The following is a 19,720-nucleotide window of genomic DNA, read 5'->3' as shown; positions in this document are numbered from 1 at the left end:
ACACGAGAAATAGAAATATTAGAAGGGTTAGTGTTAAAACAATGGGCCAAAAGAAGCGTAGGGATGCTCTCATCATGATCCATAAATAACTCTTTCCTTCTAGCCAACATCACCATGCTTCCCTTATCTTTGGAGGTTGAGGCCCCCTCGGATTGCCTCACTGCCCCATTCTCGGGTTCCCCTCCCTTTTTTTACTTTCGACCTTTTTGCCTCTTTTTTTAAATTCCCTCATCTTTTGCTGCAAGTCATTCACTTGTGAAGGTAAAATAGGATGAAGAGTGACCTTTTGTCCATCCTTCTCAAGTGTATATCAATTGGACCTTTCATCACGTTTGGTAGACCTATTGTATTGCCAAGGCCTACTTAACAACAAGTGACACACTTGCATTGGTATCACGTTACAAAGCACCTCGTCGTGGTAGTTTCCCACCTTGAATCGTATCACACATTGCCTTGTGATCTTCAATTCACCACATTCATTCAACCATTGCAACTTGTAAAGACTAGTATGAGGTGTAGTCGGCAATTTCAAGAAGTTCACCATAGCAACACTAACAACATTTGCACAACTACCACTATCTATTACCAACGTATACACACTACCCTTTACAAGACACTTAGTATGGAATAGATTCTCCCTTTGGCTAGGATCATCTATTGCCTTACTAATCATGTCATGCCTCACAAAAAAATTTGGAACAACACACTCTTCCTCTTGGGGATAAACATCTTCCCCATCATCATCAACATATGGCTCACCCTCGGTTTCCTCTTCATCTTGAGGTTCTGCCTCATTCTCCTCTTTTTCAAAACCCACCTCCTCATCAAGGTAATACAATCTTCCATCCCTTAGAATTACATTGCGTCGGTTAAGGCATTCGTTGGCCCTATGCCCCAACCTTAGAACTTGAAGCATTGGAATCCCTTAGGATTAGGATACTTGTGAACTTCTTGTTATAGAGGGTACCTTAGGATTGGCTTGATCTTAGATTGTTTTGCATTGGTGGGTTGGTCCTTGTTCTTGGGCCAACCCGAGGATGGTTGAGCAATCTCTTTGTTCCTCGGCCAACCCGAGGATGTTTGTCCCTTGGCCTTGTAACTTGACCTTTCCTTGAGTTCTCTTTCAACTTCTATGGCTGCTTGGAAGATGCCATCAATGGTATCGAACTTATGGAGAGTCAAATGAGTGGTGTAGTCGGCAATTTCAAGAAGTTCACCATAGCAACACTAACAACATTTGCACAACTACCACTATCTATTACCAACGTATACACACTACCCTTTACAAGACACTTAGTATGGAATAGATTCTCCCTTTGGCTAGGATCATCTATTGCCTTACTAATCATGTCATGCCTCACAAAAAAATTTGAAACAACACACTCTTCCTCTTGGGGATAAACATGTTCCCCATCATCATCAACATATGGCTCACCCTCGGTTTCCTCTTCATCTTGAGGTTCTGCCTCATTCTCCTCTTTTTCAAAACCCACCTCCTCATCAAGGTAATACAATCTTCCATCCCTTAGAATTACATTGCATCGGTTAGGGCATTCGTTGGCCCTATGCCCCAACCTTAGAACTTGAAGCATTGGAATCCCTTAGGATTAGGATACTTGTGAACTTCTTGTTATAGAGGGTACCTTAGGATTGGCTTGATCTTAGATTGTTTTGCATTGGCGGGTTGGTCCTTGTTCTTGGGCCAACCCGAGGATAGTTGAGCAATCTCTTTGTTCCTCGGCCAACCCGAGGATGTTTGTCCCTTGGCCTTGTAACTTGACCTTTCCTTGAGTTCTCTTTCAACTTCTATGGCTGCTTGGAAGATGCCATCAGTGGTATCGAACTTATGGAGAGTCAAATGAGTGGATATCTCCTTATTCAACCCACACTTGAACCGGATAATATCGTGGCCAACTTGTTCTCCCTGATGATCAAGTTTCACCATGAGTTGTTGGAACTCATCGTAATAGGCCATGACATTTTTGTTCCCTTGACGCAAGTTGTACAATCTAGCAAGTAACTCGTGTCGATAGCTCTCGGGAAGGTGTTGTTGCCTGATGAGATATCTCAACCAAAACCAAGGTAACAGTTGTCCTTCAATCAACTCATTTCAAAATCGCTTGACGTACTCCCACCATGTGTTAGCATAGCCTTCAAAGTGGGCCACGACATAACAACTCTCTTTCCTTCGAGAGGTCATTAACTTGAAAAACTGTCACAAGACAATTCCCAAGCTAAGTAAGCCTTGGGATCACTTTCACCCTTGAACATTGGAAGGCTCAACTTGATAGTGTTGATGCCAACATCCTTCTCTTGATGACGGTTCAACCTTTTCTCATGCCCTCGGTATCTTCTAGGATGCACACGTCTCTCTCCCATCTCTTTCTCCCTCATATAAATATCATCAAAGGATCCATACCCATCATACTCTTCTCTACCATAATCCTCAAGGTGCACAGAATGATTTTGGTTGTTTGAGACTTGGTTTGGAGAAATTGAATTTTGTGGAGGTTGTGGTCTTTGGTTTAGTGGAGCTTGGCAGGAAGGGTTCAGATTTGGTGGAGGTAATTGACGACCAAGTCCTTCTTGTGGGACTTGAGGAGATTGTGAATAAAATGACCTATTGAAGTCTCGGCCTTGAGGGTAGGGAGTATCTTGGATTGCAACATTTAGTTGTGGTCTTAGTGGATTGAGCATTGGACGTGAGGTTTCGGGGAAAATGGTAGCGGAAGTGTTTTGGTCATGTCCACTTGAAGAAACATGGTAGTGTTGAGGAGTATTAGGGTACGATTTCCTTTGACTCTCCATATGTTCCAACCGTCCACTCATGGTTGTCACTTCCCCTTTCAATGATGTTACATCCCCCTTTACCGAAGACACATCCGTTTCTAACTTCCCAAGACTCACTTGCATTCTTTCCAAAGTTCGGTTGAGGCCCCTCAATAGAAGCCATGAGGATATTGGTATCATTGTTTCCATGGTTTGGGAGGTCGTTCCCTCCATTACAATGTATTACCTACAAAATTAACAAACAAGTTAGTGTAAACCTCTCTTCACTCACACTCTTTTGGTTCACCTCACACTTTTAGCTCTACAAGTGTTGTAAATTGGCTAGTAACTCATGAATCCTCAAGGTATGAGTATGCTTTTGTCCGGAGTAGATTCTTTTTCGAAGACTCAAAGAATTCTCGTCGGACTAGAACCAAGAAGCATAATGTATTCAAAAGATAAAAACACCCAAGTAAATGTTGACATGAACAAAGGATTCATATGACTAATTGACAAACTAGTAGAAGTTTACTAGTTTGTTAATTAGTTCTAAGATTAACTAATTGAAACTAAGAATCAACAATTAGAAACTAGAAAAATCCAAATTTGAGCTCAATATTGACGTGAACAGTAGCAAGGGTGACATGGCTGCAAGCAATTTGTCTCGGCCCACACAATTTTGTCATAAATTTGAATTTTCAACTTTTACATAATTTGGAATGAAGGACAATTGGTTTTGGAGGGAAAGTATAAGTCTTGAGTCCCTTTGTAAGTTTAATCTCAAAAAGGATGAACTTGACTTGTACTAGTCCCACAAAACAAGGTCCATGAAATAAGAAAAAGTGGTTGGAAAGTTCATGTCAATTCTAGGAAAGTGATAGGTTCAAGTCTTCTCACAAACAACTTTATAACTTTTGTCTTCACCTTTTTGAATCAATTTTCCACTTTTGTAAGTTATGTTATAAGACAAGGTGAAGAACAAGATTAATGCAACAACAATCTTCAAGAATACTACCACAACACACCAACAATGTCCACTTCAACGACAAACAACAATACACAACACGACCGACTTTAAGTTCACCACAACAATGTCAATATTATAAACTCAACTTTAGATCTAGACACCTTTTGTACTAGTGAGAAAGAAACCAACACAAGAAATACACTAGACAGTCAAAAACCTACTAGATCTAGTTACAAACCCTCGGCCAAGACAACTTCACAAGAGCAATAAATTTCGGCCAAGGTCCAACAACAACACATTGTTTCTAACTTTGGTAAGATCTTCCCAAGATTGATTTTGTTAGAAAAAAATCAAGCCTTGAGATTTGATACCAAATGATACAAGATCAAGCATACAACAAGACAACAACAAGAAGCAACAACAATAGTGAATCAAAGATGGCCACACACGGCTTCACTATATCAACATCCCGACGACAATATTACAAGATTACAAGATAGATAACAACTTGACACAAGATATTCTAGAATCTAAGAACCCTAACAACATGAAAGGACCCTAAGACTAAAGAATATCCACACCAAGTTCTTACTTAGATCAAGAGGAACTCATGAACCTCGAGACCTAGAGTTTCTAGCCAAGAGACAACTCAATTGTTACTACACTCTATTGTCAAGTTTCGGGTTCCCACAAGAACAAGAGAGAGAAGTTCTCAAAATATTAGAAGACGTGTTGTCAGAATATCAATAATGAACTAAGTCTAGAAACGACCCTAATATTACCTATTTATATTACACCATAAAAAGAAAAGAAAAATGACCGTTCTATCATTGGCCTAGGGGTGGCTTTGGAGTGTAAGTTTATTACACTTCAAAGCCCCTCTTCACACTTCAAACATTTAATCCTTGTGTTGGATCGATCACACACGGCCAATTGCATGAACATGGCTTGGAGTTTTTGTACTCCCGAGCTTGGTTACGTTGGAATGGCCTTGAACTCGTTGGAAAGTTTGGTACACTCGTATCATTTGGGCTCCATAATGCCCTTCATATCTACCTTTGGGCTCCAAAATACCCTTTATACTGAATGCAACAACATCCACTTGCTGAAATGTGTTGTGAACACCATTATAACAAAAGTAGTCATGGTATTATTACTTTGTATCTAAATGTATCAAAGTAATTTATCATGCTATTTGATCATAAGGTTCAGTAAATCTCATTTCACCTTTCACGCATAAAACATGGCATTGTAATTTACCTCTAAAGCAGAGATCAATAAATAAATTTTGGCTTGATTTCACAAACTATAAAGGAAAAAAAGTAACTTATGGTGCAATCCTTAGAAAGGATACAAGACACATATATTCATTCATAAATGAAAGATGCACACTTTGACAAGATTTCACAACAAAAAATACTAAAACATTAATATATTAATATTGATCGCCGGGTACCAATGAGGTTGGTGTTATGGATTAGAATTTTTTAATTTTTTTAAATAATAAAATGGAAATCAATGAAAATGTGTTACTTCACTAATGGAATATTTTTTATTTATTTTATATTGAAAATGTTAAATAAAGGAAATTTTGGAGCCTAAAGATAGATATGAAGGACATTTTGGAGCAAAGGTGAATATAAAGGGTATTTTAGGCCCTTTTCCGTTTATAATAAGTTAAATTTGTTAGCAATTTTTCTATAGTACTACACTTAATAAACCATTTTAACTCATCATTTGAGTTCTCTGGCGCCTTGGCTGCTGCTGTATATCTTCATTGATTCAGTAAGTTTTTGGCTTTACTTTTTCATTCGATGTCTGATATTTTATTTTGGGATTCAACTAATTTGGATTGGTCTTCATTCTCAAAGTTCGAATCCAAAACTCTGAATAAAAATGAATGATCATTTACCACCCTATCACAACCTTTGATGGTTGACATAGTAGTCTCTTTGCTAAGAAAATAGAAATAATGTCAGGTATGTTACACATTAACTGATTAACACTTGATAATGCTGTATGATTATAGATTTGTGCATTGCTTCAACATATTCATAAAAAAGAATAGTTCCATTGAGCTGAAAAACTTATTACATGGTTTTTCAAAAGATGGTACTAGGAAAAAAAAAACAAAATAATGAAATATGATGCAATTTTTTAGATACAATTTTGATTACAAGTAAAGAGCTAAAAAAAAAAAAAGAATATTCCATCGACCAATTAACTCCCTAAAAGCTTTGACATCACAAACTCAAATGTTGAACAAGAATCAAATTTGCGTTCATCATTTGTTTGTGATTAGAAGCACTTCCTATGCACAATGGAGGGACCAGACTCATCATACTCTGCCTTAGCAATCCACATCTACAAATCCAAACAACAATAAGTATGTTAATCATCATCAACATAAAGATAAATGACTCAACCAATTGAAAATATCAAATACACATGTATAACAATGAAGGAAAATGTCCCTCTTTAGTAGGGAGGGTAAAAACTCCCACAGTGGACTTTCTACGACCCGAATCCAGATTAGTCGAGCCAGTAGGTTTCGAAAACCGGTTGGTTAACCAAAAAAATGAAAGGAAAATGTCTCTCCTTGATAGGGTGGTTAAAAAAAAAAAACCATGGTGGGCTTTCTACTGCCCAAATCCATATTAGTCGAGCCAATAATTATGGGAATCGGGTGATTAAACCAAAAAAAAATGAAGGAAAATGCTCCTCTTTGGTAGGGCGGGCAAAACACCCGTATATAATGGGTTTTCTGTGGAGTGAATCCAAATTAATCGAGCCGGTGCATTTAGGAACTAGGTGGTTAAACCCCAAAAAATGAATGAAATGCTCCTCTTACGTAGGACAGGTAAAACCTTCCATAGTGGGCTTCTTACAGAGCGAATCCAGATTAGTAGAGTCAGTAGGTTTCAAAAACCCAGATGGTTAAACAGGAAAAAAAAAGGAAGGCAAGTGCTAACCTGCTGGAAGGTACTGAGGGATGCCAAAATGGAACCTCCAATCCAGACACTATACTTCCTTTCAGGTGGAGCAACCACTTTGATCTTCATGCTACTTGGTGCTAAGGCTGTAATCTCCTTGGTCATTCTATCAGCAATGCCAGGAAACATAGTCGAACCACCACTAAGTACAATGTTCCCGTAAAGATCCTTTCTGATATCAACGTCGCACTTCATTATAGAATTGTACGTCGTCTCATGAATACCGGCAGCTTCCATTCCAATCAAGGAAGGCTGGTAAAGGACTTCAGGGCATCGGAAACGCTCAGCCCCAATAGTAATCACTTGTCCATCGGGCAGTTCATAGTTCTTCTCGACAGAAGAGCTTGTCTTAGTCGTCTCCAGTTCCTGCTCAAAATCAAGGGCAAGGTATGCCAACTTCTCTTTCATGTCCCTCACAATTTCCTTCTCAGCAGTAGTAGTGAAGGAGTATCCGCGCTCAGTGAGAATCTTCACCATGTACTCAGTAAGGTCACGACCAGCAAGGTCGAGACGTAGGATGGCATGAGGAAGTGCATAGCCTTCATAGATAGGAACTGTGTGGCTGACACCATCTCCAGAATCCAGGACAATACCTGCAAGAAGAAAAAACACACAAATTCCCTAGCACATGAATCATATTTGACTACAATTCACTATTTTTTTCTCATCTGATCAGTTTGATATATGTAGGCCACATAATCTAAACCAACAACAACATACTCAGTATAATCCCACTGGTGTCTGGGGGGTAGAGTGCACACAGATACCCTGGGAGGTAGAAAGATTGTTTCCGATAGACCCTTGGCCCAAGAACTACAGAATCTTAGCCATTTGCACAATTACAATCATAGCAATTCATTCACTTATTTTTTTCCACTACACTCGATAAAATTACTTGGCATTCCTTATTTAAGGTCTATTAAGGAAAAGGGAAAACGACAGTGAAGAAAATATAACAACTAATAACGAAAAGCAGCACAAAGCATTCAGGGAGGGCAAATTAATATTCAAAACAAAGACAGTAAATATCTTACCAGTTGTACGTCCACTAGCATACAAAGACAGAACAGCTTGAATAGCAACATACATTGCTGGTGCAGTGAATGTTTCAAACATTATCTGAGTCATTTTCTCGCGATTAGCCTTGGGGTTAAGAGGTGCTTCAGTAAGCAGAACAGGATGTTCTTCTGGAGCAACTCGAAGTTCATTGTAGAACGTATGATGCCAAATCTTCTCCATGTCATCCCAGTTACTCACTATACCATGTTCAATTGGATACTTCAGTGTTAGAATACCACGTTTCGACTGAGCCTCATCACCAACATATGCATCCTTCTGTCCCATCCCTACCATCACTCCAGCATGACGAGGACGGCCAACAATGCTAGGAAAAACAGCCCTTGGTGCATCATCTCCAGCAAATCCTGCCTGCAAGAGGAAAGGATATACCTCTCAATAATCAAACCCTCACCCGCAAGGTGAGAGTTCAGGTAGCTAACCAACTCGGTTACTAAGCTTGCCCGAAACATCAAATTGTACTCACAAAGCAGATTAATTACCTTAACCATGCCAGTTCCATTGTCACAAACAAGAGGTTGAATGTCCTCAACGTCAGCCATTTTCTAAAACTTTCAAACAAGTAAAAACATATCAACAACTGAAAAACAAGGCTAACAAAACAATGTGTGTTGAGATATGATCGATACTACTAGGACAAATTAGAATATGAAAATCAGTCACATTGTTTTGCTAAGACAATTAGTATGTGATAATCATCACTCACAAAATATTCTTCTATTCACATTCACTAGACTAGGACATCAGAATATGATAATCCCATTAGAGCAATAGCTCATATCTTATGTACCCGCGGTACTATATTGGATTTGAATCAGATTTCGGATCAATCTATATTGAGTAACTGCAGCCATTATGTTTTTTCTAGCAAACGCCATGTCTGTGAGTAACACTCTAATGCATCATAAATCCAAGTTGATTTCAAAATCCAGGATGAACCTCCCATTTGGCCATGAAAACTAAAAACATATTCACTTAGTTTGGTATTTTTGAAGTTGAAAATAGAGTTAGCTGGAGTTATGTTTGGACATAATATTTTCAAAGATATGTTAGACTTTGAATGTACTTTTTTATAAAGGGGTCGGAAAATTTGAGTCCAAAAAATGTGAACACCTCAAGAGGTATTTTTTATAAAACCAAAAATTGTGAAAACATATTCCGGAATACGTTTTTGGTTTTCATGGCCAAACAAGTATTTCAAAATAAAGTGAAAACGTATTCCAGAATATTATGAATAATATTTATGGCCAAACGCCTACTAAATTGTTCATTTTTTTTTCCTTCTTTCTTTTGGTAATGAACCGGTTCATATAGACACGTTGAGTTGATTATTACCACAAAAAGTTACATTTTTTCTCGGTTCCAATTTTCTTCAACACAAAACGTAACTTCCTAAGATAATAATATAAGTTTAGCACTAGACATGTTTACACTATTGTGCTAGCTTAATTTGAATTCCGAAACATATTGTTTTTGCTATAAATAACCGAAAATGTAATAGCATCACAAGAAAATGAACATGTAAACCTCAAAAATATTTGTGAAAAGAAGATTAAGTCTATCGTAATTTCAACAATTCAAAAGGACCAAATCTCTTCATATTTCCTATATAGTTCATATACATGCATGATTCCGACTAAATTCGAATTCCGGTCAAATCTCAAATTCCCATAGCAATTTTGTATTCAACAAAACTCAGAACATGAGACATCTGAGGAAGAATGAAAACGTTAATTCTAACTCCATATACACTAAAAAATATCAAAACCATAAACATAAACACGTAAATTTCCATACACACAAAAAGATAAACTATAGTGAAAGGTATAAGTAATCATTCTCACCTTTGCTGAATTTTAATTTCCAAAAGCGTACGTAGAAATTGCAACAGAGAAAATTGTAAAATCAAAACATAATGGGGAATTGGTTGGATATATAGATATAAGAAAAACAGAAACCGAAACAGACGTACGCTTTGTGCATTGATGATGAGATCCTTTTCCCTTTTTTTTATAAAAATTATGTGTATCCTTTATTTTTTTTTTCTTAGCCTTTGACAAATATTTTTTCCATTTCAAAGGACGTTATCAATTTTCCAAAGTTACTAAAAAGGAACAAATTTGAAAATATATATTGAAAGAGTTTACATTATATACTTCACTTATATAATATATCGTATTTTCAAGATTATAAATATTTTAATGAGCTTTGTAAAGTGATTGTTAGATCATTTTCAAGGGACGTTATCAATTTTCTAAAGTAAGTAGAAAGGAACAAATTTGAAAAAATATATTGAAATAGTGATACAATTCAAATTGCCTCTGGATCTTTGGGTGAGATATTTATAGTGCTAGAGGTACTTGAAGACATCTTATTGTAATAAAAAAGGTGTCATGTGATGGTGATTGCACCTACATTTGATCAAGGGTCCTTAGAGGAGTTGAGGGAATGCGAGAAGGGGCTAAAAGACCGCTTGAAGGGACATGCACCCAATTTGCCTTGAAGGTGCGCCCGACCTGCTCTAGCGGATCAAGAGCAGCTCAAAACAACTTCATCCGCTCTTAAAAATGCCCTTAAAGTGCGCCCAATCTGCCCCAAAGATGCTAGAGCGAGCTTCCTTGCTTCATTAATGCAAATGGATCACTTTTGGGCTCATTGTAATAAGTTAAATCCTAGACTATAAATAGATTAGCTTAGTCTTTATTTCATTAGTTTTGTTTTAATAATGAAGATACTCTTCAGAGAGTGAGTGATAGCTAGCTTGGAAAAGCTTTTGTTGACATTTGTTTAGAAACGACGGTTGTAAGGGCATTTCGATTCTCTTGCGGTCAACGTAAGATATTGGTGATTGTTGACAATTGATTTGAGCATTTTTTAGTTTAATATACTCATTAGTTCCTATTCTTTTCTATCTTCATGTGTCAATCTATCTATCCTCTATCCATTTATCCCTTTACTTTTCGTATTTCAGTTTCCTTGTTTATTTTAATTTTCATGGTTGTTTTCTCTTTCGTAGTTTGATCTACATTATTTGGTATCAGATCCGAGCATGAATCGTTCCCACGAAGTCAGTTTGGGTCTCGTTATCTAGAAAAATTTAAAAATCACAAAAAAAGTTAGTATTCATGTTTTTGAACTTATGTCAAAAATTTGAGTTTTTTTATTTTAGTGTGTTCTTGAGTTTTTAGTGTTAGATTTTTGTTCTCTAACACTATAGGAGTCGAAGGATCGAATTTGAGCTAAATCGAAGCTATATTGAAGATTCTACCATTATTGAAGGCTTGAGTTTGAAGAAATTGAAAGTGGTCTTTAAAATCTGAAAATTTTGGTGAAGAATTGAGGCTTAATGATGGTTGAATTGTGTTTAGAAGGTTGAAAAGTATTTGAGTTCAAAATTTCAACGTATTCTGAGCAAAGGTGAAGGAGTTGGAAAATTTTGTGTTCTAAGTGTTCTTGAAAAATTTAAATTTTCATGATGGATTTTCAGCAAAAGGTGGTTATTTGATCCTAAAAGAAGAAGAAAAAAAGTGTAAGAGTGTTAGCCCAAAAGCATCTTCTAAGATTCCAAGAATATTCAAGAGAAGAGGACAAAGGGGGACCACTAAAGGGGTAAAAATGACATTTCAAGTGGGCTGGGCAGCTGATTTGCAGCTCATCTGCCGCTAGTCTATGTTGGAGATGCTACATCAGCTCAAACCAATGTCATATGCACCTGGTCTTCCCCTAAGATGCTCTGGCGTAACACCCTATATTTTTGAGCTAGAATTTGAACCGTCATTCTTGCATGTATTGAAAAACCCCAAACTTGGACCCTTAGAAACATTTCCTAAGTTTAGTATTCTGGACAAGGTACGGTTTGAGTATACTTCTCATATGCTATGGTATGATTTGGTATCCCTCTCTCGTATGTTAGGTAGTGTGTTTGGGGTTGGTTTTTCATAACACTTATTGGAAGATCAAAACATTCCAAAAATACTCTCTCTAACTCTCTCTTGAAGATTGGTGGCTAGGGTTTCTACAAATGTTATTCAAAGGGATGAAGAGTCAAATTTCCTTCCATGAATCTTCTTGTATAAGACATGTACTCCTCCCTCATTGATAGCTCTAACTAAAGGCATGTTTTAATGTGTTTTTAAACATTGATTATAAATCATAAATGGTGGTTTTGAAAACCAATGTTGAGGGTTTTGGATACGTATTGTTGAGTATGGTTTACTCTTGGTTTTAATCATGTTTTCACATGTTTTTTATGGTGTTTTGCATGTGTGGTTGCTTGTTTGTTGTGGTTTAACAAATGGATCATGGGTAACCCTAAACTTGATGGTTTATGCTTTAGTTTTGGTCTTGGTAAAGGTATGCCCTCAACATGTTTGATAAAATGCCTATGAGAATGTTTTACTCTATTATTAAACTTTCATTGATGCTATTGCATGTTATGGATTGGTAATGGAATCCTAAATTGTTTTGGATGGTTTTTGAATGGGTTAAATGGTTTTGAATGGTATGAATGGTTTGAAATGGGTTTGGATGGTTTAAATGGTTTGGAATGGTTAAATGGTAAAGCCTTGGTGGCAATGAAATTGTTTTGAATGAAAACCTTACGGGGTACACAGGAATCCTCCAAGTGAATGAAATAACAAAATTAGTTTGAATGATGAACATCTTGTGGGGTACATGGGAATCCCCCATCCACCAAGTAAACTTAATAATGTAACCTATGGGGTACATGGGAATCCCCTAAGGTTGGCTAAGGACATTGGTTGCAAGTTATAGTCGGTATGATGATACTACTAATCATGGCCTTGGTTAATAATGAATGGAATTGGTGGTTTGGTTGTATGGTAATAGTTTTAATTAGGGAATAATGGCGCGTGTGATAGCTAACCGTTAAGGTGTGAGTCCAATGGACAGATACTGAAACTAATGTTTACCGACATGAGGATTGGTCATGGTGACCTTATATTTGAGGGGTACAAGGAAATTCCCTAACACATATATGAAAAAAGTCATCGTTTTCACCCCAAATTATACACGAAAAATCTAGGTCACACCTAAACTATCGTAGTGACCTATTACACACCTAAACTATAAAAAGTGAAACTAACTCTCTCTGTGATGGTGCCACGTGTCTAATTTAATTATTCTATTTTATTAAATAAATCTAACTCGACCCATCTATTTTAACCCTTTCTAACCTGACCCGACCCAAATAGAAGAAAAAATATAAATTTGGAGTGTATTTAGTCCACCATTTATGTGAAGGAATTTAACACACTTCAATCTCTTTCAATCTCCATATAGCTGGCCGTAAATTCAATTTACACCAGATCTTCATAAGCTTATTCTCATTTATCACTTTTCTTCCTGCCAAATTACTTCAAATTTCCCAATTTGACTAACCATTGATATTCCAATATCCACTGTCAGTTATCAATATTTCATTGAATTTGTGAAGACTAATCGATCTGATTTTCTAAAAAATCTCATTCAAAACTGAATCTTTTTATATTCCCAGGTACAATCTTGAACTTTTCAACCCAAATGATCTATTTATATACCTCAATTCTGACCCAAAAATCAAGAATTCAACTAGCCCTTTTTTCTTTATAGATAATTTTTTTTTTAAAAAGAATCTTGATAAGTGTTTGCTGCTATTTGTATGATTTTTTCTTTAAATTTGGTATGAAAGTTTGCAACTTGGTCTATTTAATCCTACCGTGTATGAAAAAGGTATTTTTTGTTGTGCCCTGAATACCGGTCTTACATATCTTAAACACACAATAGTACTAAGTACTAAAAAAGGGAGAGAATGAAAGAAAAATGAAGAATTTTTTTATATATTTGGTCTGGACAAGTTCACAATAACTATTCCTTTTGGTTTTGTAGGAGAATTATGGATCAATTTTTTCTTCAGATGATCATATGTTTAGGATAGACTTTTGTAGTCTTTGAATTAAAGGCTCCTACATTTAAGGATTTGTTTTATTCTTAGAATTATTGTGGTGAAGATTTGAGTTTGATGATGATGGTGTTAATGATGGTGTTTTAATGATGATTTTGGTGAAGAAGAAGCAATTGAAGAAGGTAGGACCCACATATTAAAATGAATAAATAAAAAAATTAATTTTATTTATAATTTTTCAATTGAAAAAAATAAAAAAAATTAATTTTACTAACATTTAGATACCAATTCTTCAAACAAGTGATCTTCAATTTTAATTTTGAAAGATAAATTTAGGAATTAGGGTTCTTAGTTTGGAGCTCCAAATTGGCTTAAATAGGAATTAGGTTCAATAGATCCACTGGAAATTAAAGGTGTTGTATTTTTAACATTTTTAGCCATTTATTTTTGTTATTCAAAAGTCTAGACGCGCCTAAAATGAGTGTAAGAAACGCGCCTTAGAATGGGTGTCGCAGGAAGGTAATAGTTCCACTTTTTTATAGTTTAGGTGTGTAATAGGTCACTACGATAGTTTAGGTGTGACCTAGACTTTTTGTATATAGTTTGGGGTGGAAATGATGATTTTTTCCACACTTATATATATGTATCATGGATAGATAAGGGTACACGAAAATTTTCTACTCCTATGGTATCTCCGGTTCGTGTGGCTACACGCATCGGGGCCCGTCCAAGGGGTAACACTGGACCCATATAGCCCGCGGGTGGATTATAACGGTCAAGCTACACATACCCAGGTTAATGGTTTTAAAGACATGCTAAACCCAACTCCTTTTCCCGAGATAGGTTTTATATATATATATATATATATATATATAAATATATGATTGTGAATGCATGTAGTTGGTTTACTTGGTTTTAAAGGTTGGCATTATTTTATTCTTATCCTGAGTGCATGCTAGCGTTCATCCGCTAATCCATCTTCGACCGGATGTATCCCTATTTGGTGCAGGAATCGACCATACTACTCTTCCTTCTCATTGATCGGATTTGGGGACAGTCGGTGTTGAATTAATGTGGTGAGCTTCCATAGTTTGGAAAGTATCTATTTCATGTTATGTATTACTTTGCATACTTTTGTATTTTCATAGACTTTGATTTTTGGCTATGGTCGGGGGTATGTCCCAACTAGATACTCTTTGGTTTGGTTTAGAGACTTTGTACGAACATCTGTGGACTTGGGTATGAAATGGTTATGATTTATATATTGTATACATTGGGTTTTCATTTTTGGTTTGGTTGGTTGGTTATTGGGTGAATTGACTTGGTTAGGTTGGTCTCGGATATAGACTTATCCCGAAGTCATTATAACTTTGAAATTTGCTATCATATTATATATTTGGAATTCATCCGACTCAGAGTATATGTTGGTTGGTTGGATTGGGTATCTCAGGTGTTCTCCAATCCTGGTAGGACTTGAGATGCCCATTACGGCAAAGCATCGATTTGGGTCATGTCAAGTTGGTATCCGAGCCAAGGTTTCAGTGTCATAGGGTGTCCACAAAGCTGTGTTGAGTAGATTCTTGCTTATGGGTGTGTTGTGCACCACACTTATAATCAAGAGGTTACGAGGCATTTACAAATATTTCACTTTCTTATTGTTCTATTTTCGGGCTACAGAGTCTATGATCTTGAACTCTGCTCTAAATCTTCTTTGGTTTACCTTTTAGATCATGTACTCTCAATGATCTAAAGTTCAAGGAAACTCACTTATCCCAGTCAAGGACGACATAGATGGACCACATCTAACTCTTGGGGCACAGACCTGATCAAGGGTCGTAGTCTCAAACCTTCCCCGTGGAGTTCCACCAGTCCCCGCTGACCCTACTTCGAAAGATGGCAATCATGTTCACTTACCTCAAGAAGAGGTTACCAATGTCAAGTTTTGACATTCTATTCATATACTGACCCTGATAGTGACAACTTTGTCATGCTACATTGGTCCTATTGGTACGGGGGAGAATAAGGCAAGGTAGAGAAATAGGTAAAGTAAGAGGTCTTGATTTTCTGAACAAAAGGGAAGCCAACATTATGGTGGTAAGTTGTCCAAGAGAAAGATTTGGGTGGGTTCTAACTCCTATTCTATGGCTAGTTCTCCCTACCCAAAGCCGTTAGGAGACGAATATTTTCAGATTGGTAGTGCTTCTAGGGCACAAGGTGCCCAATCTTAGGCCGCTGGGGCCCAATCTATACAATTCTACCCTTCTTTTCGGTTTTGTGGTCGATCTCGCTGTGGTTGTTGTGAGGAAGGTAGGAATTATTATTTAATTGTGGTCAGTTAGGTCACATACAACGGGAGTTTCCAATAAGGATTGTCGCTTGGGAAAATAGAATACCCGTTACCATTTCTCTAGCTCATGCATTGAGGGGTGCTACTTCTAGCTCTGGCACTGGATGGAACCGTCTCAATGCTCACACTTTATCTCAGGAATCTGAGATATCTTTTGATGCTAATACTGGTATGTTGAAAACTCTTTTCTAGTGGTGTGTATTGTTTACTTGGTCTAGGTTCCCCTCTCACTTATGTCACCTAATTTGTGGCGGTGTATTTTGGTTTGGTCCGGAGTGTATCTCAAATCCTTTTTCTATTTCTACCTAGGTAGGTGGTTCTGTGGTTGCTAAAAGAGTCTATAGGGGGTGTGTGGTATTTATTGGTAGTAAAGAGATTTTGGTGGATTTGTTTGAATTAGATATGGAGGATTTTGATTTCATTCTTGGGATGGATTGGTTACACTTGTGCTATGCGTCCTTAGATTGTCATACTTATAGGGTTGTCTTTAGGCTCCTTGGAGAGTCGGTTATGGGATGGGAGAATGGTTCCTCGGCTATCAAGGAAAAAGTTATATCATATCTAAGAGCTCAGAGATTGATCTCCAAAGGGGGTGTCTTTATCATTTGGTTTGGATTAAAGATTCTAACTCGGAAGTTCCTTCTTTGAATTTGGTTTTGGTGGTGAGTGAATTTCATGGGGTCTTCCTAATGACCCTCATGGTGTCCTTCTAGTGGGGAGATTGAGTTGTGGATTGGTCTTATTTAGGATGCTTGTCCAATTTCTATTTTTTTTTATAGAATGGTTCTGGTTTAGTTAGATGAGCTTAAGGAGCAATTAAAGAACCCCTTTAGAAAAACGTTTCATTCATCCTAGTGTTCTCCGTGGAATGTTTTCGTTCTTACATGCATAAGGGGAATGGTTTCCCCTGGGAAGGTATAGGTTATTGGTGAGTGAATGATGAATTTAAGGTGTCCTCCTTGTGGGATAGACCATATACGTATAATCTCTACGGAGTACCTTTGTTAGTAGTGCATGGTGATTGATAGATGCTAGGTTTGAACTTAGATGTTGATTTTGATGAAGAGAGTATATTAGCTCGGGGATAGCAATGTGATTCTTGTGGAGGTAGATTGGTAGGTTAGATGAGGTGTGCGATAGGGGTGAGGTTGACGGCTTAGGGAATACAATAGTGGGAAAGTGGTGTCATTGGATGGGTTAGCACATGGAGTTTGTATGACTATGCTAGGCTCTAGGTAGCATTTGGATTAATAAGGTCTTGGGTATAAGAGAACCAAGTGTCCCTAGTGTACGTCCTTTGGTAATACCCTTTAGAGTAGAGTGTTGTGCTTATAGGTATAGTAAGGTGAAGGTCGAGGATTAATCTTAAATCTTCTTCTAGCGGTGGACTTCTAGGGAAGGTTGGGGTGCATATTCTAGAGATTCACTCCTATCTCAGTTAAGAGAGCACTCTCCTAGTGTTGTATGCTACCGCTTATACCTAAGTTGTGTTTATTTCAGTGTCTAATCCTAAGGACTCATACTATGGTGTGTTGTGTTAGGATGGTTCTTCATTCATGACCTAGGTGGTTTCTATAAAGTACCTCGTGCTTATGGTGTTGTGTCTTATTTCGCAGGTCTCACCTTGGGTAGTACAGTAAATAGGAGCCGTAATTGGGAAGTAACTCCCTCATTCTTAATGCTTGTTCTTTAGTTTCTTAAGGACCCTTCTTATGTTAGGGTGGTGGTGGCTTTGGAGGTCTAGTGATGTTTTGAAGTGAAAGTGTAAGACCCTACAAAATCCTTGTAATTTCAGTCCTAATAGCATGCCAAAAGAGGTCCCAGACTTAGAAAATTTTAGCTAAGTATTGACACTTAATCTCATTTTTGGCCTTGATATTTCAATGACTTTATTTTCAATCCTTACGAACTTAAAATATCGATTTTTAAATTGATTCATGATTAGGGATGTCAATAGGTGTTCTCGGATGAGTTTTGAATTTTTTAAACGTCGTTAGAAGCCTAATTGGATGTCCAAAACAATGGATCGACACAATCTCGATGCGTCGCATCATCCATCGCATCGATAGTATCGTCACCAGCTTAAGCATGCAATTTCCAATAAGCCGATGTGATCTCAACGCGTCGCGTCAACCCCATCGATGTGATGCATAGGTCTGCGCATCAGTAGACACGTTTTTCTATAATTAAGTCCGCATCTAGAGGGGTAATTAGGTCAATTTTTCCACTTTTATTCAGACCTAAAACATGAAATTTAGCCAACCTAAGGTCAAAATCACTCACTTTCTCTCAAATTCTCTCAAGAACAAAATCCTAGGTCATGCAATTTCAAGTCCAAGCTTCAAGAACACACCAATGACTTTCACGAATTTAATCATCAAGGTATGTTAGGTGTTCATCCTTGGATTTCCTTCCACCCTTAGAGTTCAAGAACCTTTTTTAAACTACAAGTTTATTGATTTCATGATTTACATGTTTGAATTGGATTGTGTTCACGTATGTATTGATGTTTGGATTTTAAATCAAGATTCATTACAAGTTTTAAGTAAATTAATTAGCATGTATGTAGAATTATGTTATTCTCATGTTAAACCCTTGAATTGCAAGATGAATGTTGTAGCCATAATGTTTATATCTTGATGAATTTCATATGCATTAATTATGCTCCCCAAGTGTTTGATAGAATGCCTATGTAGATTGAGTAGCGAATTCATGACATGTTATCACGTGGTCCCATTGATGTAGAAGTTCATGCCTCTCAAGTGTTTGACAAAATGTCTAAATGAATGCATGGCGAATAAGTAATTAATGTAATGCTTTTAAGATTTTACCTTGTTTTGCTATTGATGCTATCGAGTCCTGGGGTATTCAATACCCAAAAATCTAATTGTTTACCTAGAATTACAATAGCTACAGAATAGTCTCAATAGCATCACGAACAGTAGTACTTAGTCAGTTACAGAACTCAGTGAACTCAGTCCAGTTCGGTCAGTTAACATGATTAGTAATAGTTCAGTCAAGCCTAATACAGTCTAGTGATCAGTTCAGTGTCTATTCAGTTGGGAGTAGGATTCAACATTGAGTGAACCTAGGGATGGAGGATCACCTTCCAGTGAGTTGAGGGTTGATAAAGTGTTCACCTTCCAGTTAAGGGTAATACATATATCACCTGCCAGATGAGGGTGATTCTTTAGTGGATCCACATAGCTATTGTTAGTACCCGTGGCACAGTGCTAACACTCTCCAACTAGGGTCACAGGTTGAACAATTCAGTTTATATCAGTTTATAATTGGGGCATGTCGGTTAGATGATAAATCCCACAGTTACAGTTTCAGTTTCAGACTCAGTATAGAACTCAGTTCAATTTCTACAGAATCAGGATTGTCAGAAATAGTCACCTAGTCATCAGTAATACAATTATCATTAATCTCAGATATTAATCACTCAGTTATCAAAATTTAGTATTTAGTTCTAGTATGATCTTAGTTAGAGTATATATATATATATGTACAGTCTTGTATAATCAGTATTTACATCAGTTTTAGTTATCTATTGTAATACCTCATACTTCTACCTAGCTTAATTTATCTCGAAGATGTCAAAGACATGCTTTAAAGATGAATACTCTTTTATATATGTGGAATTTTTAATATTTTCACTATTT

The 19,720-nt window shown here is 36.9% G+C and overlaps 1 protein-coding gene across 3 annotated transcripts; it reads right to left on the bottom strand.

The window, feature by feature from the left end:
* Positions 1–5,787: 5,787 nt before the first annotated feature.
* LOC107842999 (actin-71) lies at positions 5,788–9,914 on the bottom strand. Of its 3 annotated transcripts, none has more exons than XM_016687117.2 (5): positions 9,651–9,914; positions 8,289–8,357; positions 7,764–8,157; positions 6,709–7,322; positions 5,788–6,100 (listed from the first exon to the last, which is right to left on the bottom strand). In XM_016687117.2, exons 2-5 carry the CDS (start codon positions 8,346–8,348, stop codon positions 6,035–6,037), a joined length of 1,134 nt encoding a protein of 377 aa, XP_016542603.1. In that variant the 5' UTR covers positions 8,349–8,357; positions 9,651–9,914; the 3' UTR covers positions 5,788–6,034. The 3 variants fall into 3 exon arrangements, with proteins under 3 accessions (XP_016542603.1, XP_016542604.1, XP_016542605.1); XM_016687118.2 differs by having other exon boundaries at positions 8,289–8,351; XM_016687119.2 differs by having other exon boundaries at positions 9,779–9,914.
* Between the last annotated feature and the right edge of the window lie 9,806 nt (positions 9,915–19,720).

This window comes from Capsicum annuum, chromosome 9 (genome assembly GCF_002878395.1).
Source record: "Capsicum annuum cultivar UCD-10X-F1 chromosome 9, UCD10Xv1.1, whole genome shotgun sequence".
NCBI lineage: Eukaryota > Viridiplantae > Streptophyta > Magnoliopsida > Solanales > Solanaceae > Capsicum > Capsicum annuum.
Note: the sequence above shows the minus strand (reverse complement) of the source record. Positions and strands in the feature narration are given on the sequence as shown.

Bases quoted from the DNA above. Each gene is read 5' to 3' on its own strand.
- LOC107842999 (XM_016687117.2), bottom strand. From the start codon at position 8,348: ATGGCTGACGTTGAGGACATTCAACCTCTTGTTTGTGACAATGGAACT. The intron at 7,323-7,763 runs GTAAGATATTTA...TTCTTCTTGCAG, and splicing joins TGCTAGTGGACGTACAACTG to GTATTGTCCTGGATTCTGGA. The intron at 6,101-6,708 runs GTTAGCACTTGC...TTGGATTTGTAG, and splicing joins CCCTCAGTACCTTCCAGCAG to ATGTGGATTGCTAAGGCAGA.